Below are 12943 nucleotides of genomic sequence, written 5' to 3'. Positions count from 1 at the left end.
AGGCATTATCAGTGATGATGAAAGCATAATGGTGTACTTGAATGTTAAGTGCTTGCAGTGATTCTAATAGAAAAATTGTCAATCCCATAAATCTACAAAAAAAGGTTCTTTCAACGGCTACAAAGGTTAATATAGTTTCACACTGTAGAAGTGAAAGAGAATCGGTCAAAAATGCTAATTTTTACAAAAAATACGAAGATGAAGAATTGACAGTAATCATGTTCAAAAGTCCAATAAAACATGACAATTTGAGACTGGACAAACACTGATCCCTGAAAACATTAGAAGTGCTTACGTCTCAATGAGACGTAAGCATACCCTGTCGACCGGTCACACCCACTGTGAGCTCCTTATCATGATCAGGTAAACTATACTTAATCCTTATACAATTCAGTTTGAAAATAATGGCTTTGCAATCTATATTAAAATGTCAGTCAAAATTATAACCATATGGAATTTGCAAAATGTTAACATTTGCCAAAATTATCGATACTCTTTATCATCAATTCATTAGTCAGTATCCTTGTTTCTGGTAGAACATGCTCTTGCGTATCAAGTCAACTAGTAGACACAGGAGATAATGGTATATTATTACATAAATAAGTGAAGTTGGAAATCTTAAAAAAGTGAAGCCATCACGTTTATAAAGCTTAGTTGTGAATTTACCATGTCCTTTTCTAGTAAAACAACCAAACACGTTACATATGTGCCAGACTGGTATCTTTTATTTCAAGTTCAGTGGAATATTTTGAATACGCACATGTAGACTGAATGATTATTTGTTGTCTGACGCCGAGTCTGCATTATTTCAGTCATACTTCATAAATCTTTCATGTAGAATTTTTGAAAAATAATTTCTGCTTTAGAATTTTCTATAAAAACAGATTTTGTAATAAAGGAGCACAGATAGAAACCATGGAAATTCCAACAAATTGTTGGAGAAGTTAGTCTCCAGAGACTATAAAAATATTGTCAGCGAGGAACTCGAGTAAGCCTCTCTCTAATTTTAATCTCACAGTACCTGTGTGCAGAATTAGAGAGATTTTCATCAAAGTAAGTTTGTAGAAGGCCAATCACAAGAAATGAACATTTGCAAGTTCCATTTTTATTGAAGAAAAAGTTGCTTGTTAAAACATAGAAGTAGAACCAGAAAAGGTGACTACAGTATTCAAAAAATGCATTTATTAAGAACCGAACTTGACCGTATCAGGTAATAGTAAGAACTGCAACATTAATGCTTGAAATTTAATCTATTGTAATCGATGTACTAGTTTCAGAATTAAAAACCGAATTTAGGCCAATTGTAACCGATGCATCACGGACAACAGCAAAAATCTGCTTAAAACTGGGATGCTTTAATTAAGTCATTATAATTAACTTAATTCAAATCTTATTTAAGTAAAGTTTAGTGGCAATATTCACATCAAATTAGTGTGTAAGAAAATAATTGTACTGCTTAAAAAATCCATTATTTTTATGTCATTGCAAAGTTTAAACTGAAAAGACGAGGAAGGTACATGATTTTAATTAACGTATGTAAGAAGCACGAGTTTTCTCCCTTTTATCATCAATTCGTTTAATGGACTCTGTTTGCTCTCATTGAATTTTAAAGGTTTGTTTTAATTAATTCTAAATAATATTGCTGAAATTATGATTAAAAATCTTCAAAGATCCAAATACAAAACATTGAATTTCACACAAATCACAAGGAATAAAAAATAGATTCAAACACTGCTCTCTGTTTGCAGCGATTTCTTAGAGGAAATGGAATTGTACAAAAATGCAATAAGAGATCAATTAGGTGATTAAAAGGAACATAAATTTAAAGGAAATGAAATCCGCCTATATAAACTTAAGCAGCCTGATTCTCGGGGTCACTGTAAGATATACAGAAAGCACAGTCATTTTTCAGATTGAAAGTTTCTTTTCTTTTGGGTCAGTAGTGAATTCCGATTTCGCAATGAAATACCGTAGAAAGACCATCGTTGCATTGTATCCTTGCTGTAAACAAGATATAAAGTCCATGTATAATAGCGAGTAACCAACATGATAAAACTAGATAGTTAATACCGTGAACAATCAATCATGACTTTTAAGATACCTTTTCTAGAAACATGATGTCTTCTTTTTCCAAGGTATAGTCATGAGTGTCGACATATATTGTATTGATTCCAACGGTCCTGTCTAATTCGACATCCTACAATGAAATCCAAACCTCATTAAAGAGCCACAAAACATACAAAAACCCTGTGCTGTAGACTTACCGAATTAATCACCGAAGAATGATTATTGTGTTGTTAAAACTGTAGTATCTATCACAGTAAACATATTTTTTTTTTCCATACTAGTAAAATTTTAATAAGTGATAAATCGAATCTTAATTATGATTTGTATAGCAGATATTTAACACCTTCAATGATATTTTATCACAGTATTTGTAATTTCAATATCCTATTAATCATTTACCAAATTAGCATCTCTGTTTTTATTAGCCCAAAATGCAGTCAACATGGCGGACATGAAAGATGAAATAGAATTCACTTCAAGTTTCTCAAGTCCGTATATTCTTTGCTGAATGTGTACTCCAATACCTTGTATGAAGTCGACTAGCTCGGAATAACTGATCTAAGTAGATTTAAAAAAAAATCTGTTAAAAGATTTCATTATCCCACATAAAAGAAAGTAAAACAAATTATATTACAATGTGCCAATCTTTATCAAAATATCATATAAAATAAAATCATATTGTCTAAACAAGCCGTGGGCTTCAACAACAACAATGACAACAACAAAAAACATATATATCGATTTGAGTTATATACCATTCCGTCAACCAAATAATTTATAATTGTGAAGCATTACCTCTCCATTTCCATCCTCGTCTAAAATGTTAAATGCTTCCCTAGCAGAACAATCATCTCCAAATAAAATTCTGAAACATTGTTCCTGAACATCGTCCTGAATAGGAATTTACAATCGTTTCTAATTTTTAGCAGAATTAAGTGAAATAGAGGGTTTTTACAAAACAGCATGGATAAAGCAAATGGTACAGCATTTTCCCTGCGATACACCTTTTTTTTCAAAATGAACTTACATCATCAAAAGCGTCTTCAAACGTATCTCTGGTTATCGACGATTTGTCAAAGACCATTTTCTTTATTACCTTAACAAATGACATTATTTAAATTCAGATTAAAGCAATCTCTTATACATCTGTTTTTAATTGGTTGCTTTTTTTTTCAAAGTAAATATTAAATGTTTTAAAATACTTGTAAAAGTCTGAATCATTAGAAATGAAAAAGTAAACTGAATGATATTTATTGAATATTTAATGTGCGCAGAATATGTTGTGTTTGGTAATTATAAATTAACTGTTTTGAAAGGTAAGATTTTACAAAATACCTTTAAAAATTCATCCAGTGCTCGAACGATACGCCTGTGTTCACGGGAAGCCCGATCAATATATCTCTTTCTGTTTCCCATTTTTCTGGGAAAAAAGAAGAGCTTTGAAGGGCAAATTAAATTTTTACAGAGTCTTCAGAAAAAAAATTTCGTTTACAAAATGACATTTTTAAAACCGCAAAATGTGAGAATGCCAAATTTTGACATTAAGAAAGGCTCTAAAAACTCTAAACTGGTAGATCATAAATAACAGAAAACTGGAGTCCAAAAAGTAAAATTGCAAACGTATGATTCATGTTACGTATGCTTAACTTAATGTGATTGTACAAGCCATAAGAACAATTATTCCAAACAAATGAATGCTGTAAACATATGATAACAAAGATACGTTCAGCATATGTTGATATTTTTTATGAATATACGCTTAAAATTAGTTGCAAATTTACTTGTGTATCTATGGCATTGTCTCACTCATTCATCATACCTCGCTAGTTTTGTGTCTGGTAACTCGGCAATATTCAGTCCCATTCTCTTGTCTAGTTCCCACTTCACGTGGTCGCTTCTGCATTCTGAATACTTTGTGAATAAGTAGCATTTTATTGGCATGAAAAATGATACTAGCAATAATAATAGTACATGTATTGCAATTTTTTCAATGTAGTGCAGGAAAGAAAAGTTCAAAGGACCACAAAGCTTATCCTATAGTCATAGCTTTTCTTACATTTAAATATGTAGGTAAATGAAACCCATATAAGAATCGACAAAGTCATCAAATTCAATGATTTCAGCAATTTTAATAATGGATATTAAACTTGAAGTCAAATTTACATATTTAGCCTTGCTCCCTTTTAAAACTTTCACTCGTTCTTGGGCCCTACGCTAGACCCAGGAATAATGATGTGAACAAACTGACTCTTCACTACATGAAGACACAAACATATCAGTATAATTAACTGTAAGTCTATTAATTGCTCTTTCAAAGACTTTTCTTTCTGTTTATTATTATTACAAAAATGACCCCATATTATGGCCAAACTCTAGAACTGGGGGCCATAAATTGAACAAACTTGAATCTTCATTATATGGGAATAATTGTGAAGGGTGTGACTCCTCATTTGAACACATTTGTGCCAAATTTGGTTGAAATTAACTATGTGCTTTTGGGGATAAGGTCGAAAATGTGGAAAGCTAACAGACTACTGAGGCCAATTGGATGACAAACAAACATCTTACATAAACTTTTGGTTAAAGTGAAGAGAGAAAAAAGAAGAAATGACTTAGAATGTTCCTGGATTTTTTGCAAATTTCAATAGTAATATTGCATTTTTAAATGAATGATTAATAAAAAAAGACTACTTTTTAAGAAACATATATTATCAAAGAACCAGAAAGACAAGATCTTTAAAAAAAAAATGAAATTTTGGGGAAAAGTGACACAAGACAGTAAACAAAAAAAAATCTTATAAATCTATCCTTTAAATGTACAATGTTTCAGGGTTTATATCTCTTCCTCACTATTATTTATTATTAGGTTATTTTTAAGCAATTTTAAAATAACATACCGTGGTATCAGTGTTTAAACTAAGGGTTAATTTGGGGAAATTTTGGTCAGATTGTCCTTTTGAATAAGCCTAAAAGTATGACACCTTTGCAAAGGCAAAAATTATTTTTGCAAACTTTTGTCTTACATCAGCCTTGTCCGGAGGAAATGGGGGACCGTGGGCCAGAAATAATCTGACATCTGCCTCTCAGTCTTATTTTGGTATTTTCTGCAGCAATTGATGTATAAATCGCAAAAGGATCATCTACGTATGTTATATGCACCTGAACTGGGCACAAAACTGTTTTATTGATGAAAACGTTTACCAGTAATACACGTAAAAAAGATACAAATCGCTGAGACCGAAATGTTTAGGAAACTACAAGAACGAGAGTTGATCCAAATGCAACATCACAACTGCTCTAAAATCTTTAATAATCAAATGATATCAACAAAAATTGACGTACTAAGGTTAGTACTATCTTTTTTTATTTTTGTCTTAAAATTTCATTAGATTATATTAAATACTTTTTAAAATATTAAGATAAACACAACGTCAGGTTTTGTCTATCGCCACACGGCAAGAATTTTACCAACATCGTTATGACGTTACTTTTTTGCACTCATTCTCAGTCCATCTACGTATCTTTTTAATCTCTCATGTACTTCTTTTAATAAACTTTATTCCCATTTTGCTATACCGTTTGTTTTGAGTTGTAGTATAAAATAATTTGAACTTTATCCAAATGTTATTTCTAACTGCATTCCTTTTGCCTAAATCATATACACTGTATAATCAGATTCAAAACGAGTCTGGATTAGAAACGGCATAACGTCGGTACATTCTTGTCGTGTGGCAATAGATGAGACCCATCGTTGTGTTAATTTTAATATTTTGTAACGTATAGTATACATCTGAATGAAATTTAAAATAGATATAGGTATTTAAAATATGTATGCTTTTGTTGAAAACTTTCGATTTCTAAAGATTTTATAGCAGTCGTGAGATTATGTTTGGATCAACCCTCCAACTTTTCATATGTTTTACATGGATGACACATATAAAACTATGCCGTAATAAAACTGTTCACTTTGCATTTCAAGATCTGCTTCGTGAAATAAGGTCACTGTTTTACAATTGCTGCAATCAAAGCCTTTGTTTGAAATATTTAAGGGAAGAAACCTATAATTTATGGTGGCTTTGTTTACAAGATTCCTAGGTAATTAGCTCGACTTAAATAGATTTGCATATTGAGATGTGTATTTGGATGAACTATTTTTTAATGGAAAATGTTACAATAACATCAATCCATTTTGTATTTTGGGATAAAGACAAAAACTACCGACAATTCGTAAAAAATGTTTGTTTTGTTTAAATCTTATAAACCACAAAACTAGACAGCCATTTTGTAAATTGTAAAAAGGATTATTACCAGATAGAAACCTAGAGTTTTATTGAACGTGGCTGGATCCGTTTTGAATCTGTTTTCATTCTTCATCAGAACAGGAACATCATCTAAAGGATGAAGTCGTTCTATGAAGCTGTTACCTTTGTCCATAGACAGCCACCATCCTATAAATATAAACAAAAAATAAAATTAGGTTTCAGTGTTTTTGAAGTAGTTCTCTCCGATTTTAATGCACATCGGCCACCGTTCTGCCCATGCGCGAATCACGTGATCCAGGCGTTCTGTTCACAGAAGTTAAAGGAGTTTTCCGAGTCTTATATTTCTTATCATGCAAGTTATTTTTTAGAGCAAGAATAGTCCATTTGTCACAAATGGCCAAATCTCGGCCATAGGATGGGTGGATAAGGATATCTTTTCCCAGAATGAGGATGGTGACCATCACAACCCGACTCCTTTGTCTTGGGTACGTCGTTTATCCATTGTGGATAAAGTATGGGCGCCGTCTTTTTATCATATCTGATATGTTTAAAGTCTGAAGTAAACGATATTTTAGGGATTTAATGACTATATTATTGTTAAGGTATTCAACTATTATCCTAACTGTAACTTGTCAATCTTTCATAACAAATTGCTCAACTAAGGACAGATCAATCCCCAGCTTACGTTCACTGGGCACCAGAACAAACATAAAACAATCAATCCAACTAATGATTAAACTTCTGACAAGTCTTGTCTTCATAAACCTTGTACAGATTATTACATGCTACTGTAAAGGAATTTCCAAGATATACGACAAACTTTAAGGCTGTTCGTTGCTCGAGTACGACTGAGTCAACCATTTTTAACATATTGACGTGATTTCACATTGTGACGTCACAAAAATAGAGCTACTTAATATCTGTTATTTATTGAACATGTTTATGACTATATGTTCGCTAAATTTCATTTTGATCTGAACAGTGGTTTTGTAAATATAGAGATAGTTCGCGAACGTATTGTTTTAAACTTCGTGGGTCTCTTTATACTATGAAAACACCGAAAATTTAACCCCCATGAAATTACTGATTTCACAGTATTTGTTTAATGAATTGACTTAACAATGTAACACATCTTGAGAGAGAAATAATTTGACATATATTGAAGCTATCGTTGAGAAAATAATCTTTCTCTCAAGTTCTCTCCCGGTTCGTTAGGACAGTATCATAGATCTAGCTTAAGATATCCTTGGTATGGTCCTGCATCGAGGCATAAGTTCTGCATATAAATCTTTTATGCCAAGAACTAGTCGGAGTACGTCCACTGTGTGAAGATACATGTACATTTACTTTCAGTAATTATAATTATGTCTTATTTTTTTAATACCATAACATATGATTTTTCTACATTATTTTTAAGAATTTTTCATTTTGAACGAGTTGTAATTACATGTACAAACTAGAATATATAAACATGCAAATTGAAAAAAATTATATATTTCATTCTTCCAAAGAAGAATAAAGATATACCGTAGCTTGTTTTCCTTCAAATTGCTTGTATATATATTTTATAACAATTTCTTAAAAGTTCCATATATACATACACACATGTGCATAAGAAAACTATAAAGATGGTATGTTTATACATGAAAATTGTTTTCTAATAAAGAATAAACAGAGATTTTCCCCTTATTTTGCCTGTTTATTTTAACAATTAGATCACCGTTCATTATCTTCACATTTCATTTAGATTTCAAATATATATATATATATATATATATATATATATATATATATATATATATATATATATATATATATATATATATATATATATATATATATATATATATATATAAACTCCTACACATGCACATATGAAAAACCATATAAAGTTGGTACATGTATATTTATAAGTATTTAAGTTTTTTTTAAAAAAGAAAAAAAAAACACAAACAAAAGGAGAGAGAGAGAGAGAGAGAGTCAGAGTCCAGAGGCAAGGTACAGAGATTTTTTTGTACTTATATATGTACGTATAAGTACAGTATATTTAAACAGTAAAATGCTTTCTTTAGTTGTTAGTACGAGAATTAATGTCGCAGCTGTTGTAGAAAAAGAATACATAACCCGGGTATGCGGATTATGTAAATTTTTTCTGCAATAGCTGCGATGTTAATTTCCGTACTAACAAAAAAAAAGAAAGACATTTTATTGTTTATATTTATATCTTTAAAAAAAACATTCAAAGTAAATAAAATATGCTAAATATTGTATTATAGATGTGTATGTCATTGTATGCATAAATGATGGAACAACCGTTGCTTAAGAAATCTATGCAGGTGGCTTGCTAAGTGTTGTTTATGGACTGATTAACGGCAATGGTTTTTATAAGAAATAAAGGAAATAATATTCAGTGGATGTAAATATATAGGCTTTGTCTGGTATTTATACTTCATTTTTTTAAAAAGGATAATCATTTCAAGAGCCGTTACGCATAATACTGGGGAGATTGTATACTTACTCGAAAATATGTACTCTTGATTATTTGAATTATAAAATTTTGCATTTAATATTAATTTTTATTCTTATATTTACAAAATATTATTATTGTTCTTTCAGAGGATACAGATGTATTAAGCTTATGCAATTGCCACTCTTCAATGGCATTCAAAAATTATTTACCAAATAACAGAGCCTATTTACCAAATAACAGATAAAAATGTTCAATTGATTTAGTGCCATTGTTACAGAAATTGCACGCTAGGGAGTGTTTTTATCTTAAGGTTAAAAAAAATATGAATATAGAAAAAAATTACCAATTACCATCAAAGCAGTATATTGGATAATAACAAGACACTGCTCCGTCGACGTAAGTGCATGTTTCATTATTTTGCGTGTACTGGACTGCCTGCATAACGCCTAAAAGGAAAGAACATGAAAATGGTATACAGTACTCAACTGATTTACAATACTCACACAACTCATTCATGGAAATTGTAACCTCCATCATGTGATCAAATATATACTGTAGCCGGAATAATATGTAACCATATGAATGTATTCTGACTTATTCGGTATACAAACAGTATCGCTGGCGACAATTTGCTCTATTTCTGCTACATAAAAGCGACTGAATCGGTTTCAATATGTGCTGTTAGAACTGACATATATTGTCGGCGAACCCCCCCCCCCCCATATCCACCCTCCATATAGTAAAAGGAAAGGGATGTACAACTCAAGATAAAAAAAGAAAGGTACCATATCTAAAAGCTACCCCGCTGAATACAGACAATATTTTGTAACACTTTCTTGACATATTTTGCCAAAAATGATACATAGAGTTCTTTCTGGAAAGACAAAAATGAAAGAGAGCGGTACAGCGTAGTAGCAACCGCTTATGATACAACGCCGATTAATGAGAAATATCATTATGCGCTGTACGAGGGGTTGAATTACTTCCATGAAAGAAATAAAATTAGGTTTCAGTGTTTATTATTTTTTAAAGTTTAATGTACATTGCCACCGTTCTGCCCATGCGCGAATCACGTGATCCAGGCGGTCTGTAGCGTTCTGTTCACAGAAGCTGAAAGATTTTTCCGAGTCTTATATTTCTTACCATGCAAGTTATTTTTTATAACAAAAACAATCAATTTGCCAGAAATGACCAAATCTCGGAAATAGGATGTGTGGATAAGGATATCCTTTTCCAGAATGAGCATGGTGACCATCACAACCCGAGTTCTCCGTCTTAGGAACGTCGTTTATCAAAAATAGATATAGTGTGGGCGCCTTCTTTTTAAAATATCTGATATGTTTAAAGTCTAAAGTAAACGATAATTTAGGGATTTAATAATTATATTATTTTTAAGATATTTAACTATTTTTCTAACTGTAACTTGGCGATCTTTCATATCAAATTGCTCTACTAAGGATACATCTCTTCCTCAGCTTGCTTTCACTTGGCAACAAAACAAACACCATTTTAACCATCTCCCTTCTTTCACTAAAACAGCCAATCCAATTATTGATTAAACCTCTGGCAAGTCTTTTGTCTTCATAAACCTTGTACAAAATATTATATGCTATTGCAGAGGAATTTCCAAGATATACGTTAAACTTTACAGTCGTTCGTTGCTCGAGTAAGACTGAGTGAACCATTTTTTGTAACAAGTCAACTACATAATGACGTTATTTTCACATTGTGACGTCACAAACATCGAGCAAAATATTACATAACATCTGCTATTTATAGAACATATGTATGACTATATGTGTGTCAAATTTCATTCTGATAGTTCGCGAACTTTTTGATCACCCCTCGTAATCGCAACGTTTGATGATATTTCTATCATTAAGCGGCGTTTTATCATTAGCGGTTGCTACAGAGCAAACTTACCTGGAAAAGAGCAAGACATACGAATGGCTAGTCTGATTGGCATGTCTGGGGTAGTTTTAGGATGACAGTACTCTTCCCTCAGGTAATTCAAGTTGGTAACAACAATACAGACTTCTTTTCCAGTTTTATCATACATCTTGAGTTTTATAAAAATGTTCAACAAAATATATCGGGAATAAGATACAGAATGTCATGTCATTGCTTTAATGTAATTGTTATCTAGATACTTTTCAATTCATGAATAATTGAAAATTTAATTACATATTCAATGTCATTTCTTTTATCACGAGTTTCACTTTGAATTTTCGACAAAATGTAAGTTTTTTTTGTAATTTTAAGGGTTGGAATATTATTATGTAATTAAGACTACATGTACAATGTTCTATTTTTAAATAGCTTTCGTTCTCCTTTCAAATACTTTTAGTCAGGCAGGCATTAACCATGTTCACTGTAACAGTCCTTACCTCTTTGAAGGTAATATCTTTATTCCCTAGTTTCTTTTCAAATAACCCTCCAATTAACTCGTATAATTTCACATTAGGATGCCATCCAAAATGATGCATTAAGTTTGGAATCAGACTAAGATATCCCCAGCGTGCGTCTAGAAAATTACGAAAAAAGCAAGTTGACTCTATTAACACGGGAAATAGGGATTTCTTTTCGCTTCAAATTTTTAAAATTGAAATTTCATGTGATCTGCCCAAAGAGTTTGAAATAAAAAAAAAAAAGATACGAATGAACCATTTCACAGTATAAACATGTACATTGTATTCTTTATAAGCTATTTCTCCTCTTCACACATACAGGCAAAAAATAGAGGTACATCTGATATAAAACAATTCTGAGATTGTACCTAGAATATTAAGCAGTGCTTGTTCCAGAACATCGCGATATTCCTCTATTGTAACTCCTGCTGCCAAGAGGGCGGCCAACACAGAACCAGCACTACTCCCACCGAAACGTTTGATATTTCTCATGATATTCATCTCTTCCAAACACTGAAAATAATAATTAAATATTAAATTATTCTATGGTTAATAGTAGTAAATACTAGTGTGCTGTTATTTCACAATTGTTAGCATTGAATAACGCTAGTGTGGGTACAATTAATTTTATGTTGAAGCTTCCTTTCTTTTAAACAGAAAATTAAGGAAAATAATTGTTCAAGAGATATTTATGAAAGTTACTTTTTTGAACAACAAAAAACCCCACATTCTTAAAAAATAAATTATGACCTTGACTGCACCAGCATAAGAAATGAACTTCGCCCCTCCACCGTTAAAAACAAGATTTTCAAACGGAAAGTCTTTTGAATATTCCTTTGGCTCAATCCTTAAGACTCTTGCTTCAGTATCACTCAGTATAGATGGCATCTTGGTGAACAAATTCCTCTGTCGATTGATACTTTGGCCTACAAGGTAAACGAATGCAAGAAATCAGAGGTTTCGGAAGGGAACGATTACAAATTAATTACTACTTTATAAAGCTTAACAGATTTGACATTTCAGTACAGTATTAAGTGGTTGCATTAGATAAAAAAATATGTAAAATGTTATTTGTGTGATTTTATAGAGGTCCAATTATAAAACACATTTTACCAGCTTTTTTTCTATCCTCTTCCGTCAACATTTCGTCAATCTGTCTCCTCCTTTCTTCCAAGAACTTTGCCCGCTTTGTCAGTCTCGGGGTTTCCTTTACTGACCAAAGGCCAGAGTAGATTATCCCCATGGTTATTGCGTCTTATTTGAATTTAAAAAAAAATCATTCTAAACATTTTAAGCGACTCGTGTAATAAGAAAACACGGAAACATATATCCGCTCGTTTCCGGTTTGTTTCTTCTACAGGATGTAGGTGTACCTGTAGCATGTTTTGGATATCAGATACACTGGGGAAAATCTCATTGACTTTAAAGACTAGAATTTGTTATTCACGTGTAAATTTTTGTATAATATAAAAAAATAAAATTCAAAATTGAATGTTTTAATGAAGCAAAATTGAATATGACCGTTTAAAACAAAACAAACAAATACCTTGACTTTCTTTTTTATTATTCCATGTTGTGGAATATTTAGTTTGTTGATAACTAACTTAAGCTAAACTAAAATAAAGAACATGAAAAAGAAATGTGAAAAAAATGAACACAAATCATTCTCAAAAGTCCAATTAAACAATACAAATTGTGGGTAGTGTAAACGGGGACCTCTCACCTCTGAAAGGTGG

The 12943-nt window shown here is 31.5% G+C and overlaps 1 protein-coding gene across 1 annotated transcript; it reads right to left on the bottom strand.

Annotated features, from left to right (window-relative positions):
- Window positions 1–1700: 1700 nt before the first annotated feature.
- On the bottom strand, window positions 1701–12458 carry LOC133190039 (uncharacterized). The gene is made up of 14 exons (XM_061325509.1): window positions 12321–12458; window positions 11958–12133; window positions 11576–11720; window positions 11187–11323; window positions 10723–10858; window positions 9150–9245; window positions 6376–6515; window positions 3887–3978; window positions 3403–3487; window positions 3095–3163; window positions 2863–2958; window positions 2467–2625; window positions 2102–2197; window positions 1701–2001 (listed from the first exon to the last, which is right to left on the bottom strand). Exons 1-14 carry the CDS (start codon window positions 12448–12450, stop codon window positions 1909–1911), a joined length of 1650 nt encoding a protein of 549 aa, XP_061181493.1. The 5' UTR covers window positions 12451–12458; the 3' UTR covers window positions 1701–1908.
- Window positions 12459–12943: the final 485 nt, after the last annotated feature.

Source organism: Saccostrea echinata, unplaced genomic scaffold (assembly GCF_033153115.1).
Source record: "Saccostrea echinata isolate AGI-Se365-2 ecotype Australia unplaced genomic scaffold, CSIRO_AGI_Sech_v1 ptg000020l, whole genome shotgun sequence".
Lineage (NCBI taxonomy): Eukaryota > Metazoa > Mollusca > Bivalvia > Ostreida > Ostreidae > Saccostrea > Saccostrea echinata.
The sequence above is the reverse complement of the archived record's forward strand: the minus strand, read 5'-3'. Positions and strand labels throughout refer to the sequence as shown.

Bases quoted from the DNA above. Each gene is read 5' to 3' on its own strand.
- LOC133190039 (XM_061325509.1), bottom strand. From the start codon at position 12,450: ATGGGGATAATCTACTCTGGCCTTTGGTCAGTAAAGGAAACCCCGAGA. The intron at 2,959-3,094 runs GTAAGTTCATTT...ATTCCTATTCAG, and splicing joins TTGAAGACGCTTTTGATGAT to GACGATGTTCAGGAACAATG. The intron at 2,626-2,862 runs GTAATGCTTCAC...AAATCTACTTAG, and splicing joins ACGAGGATGGAAATGGAGAG to ATCAGTTATTCCGAGCTAGT.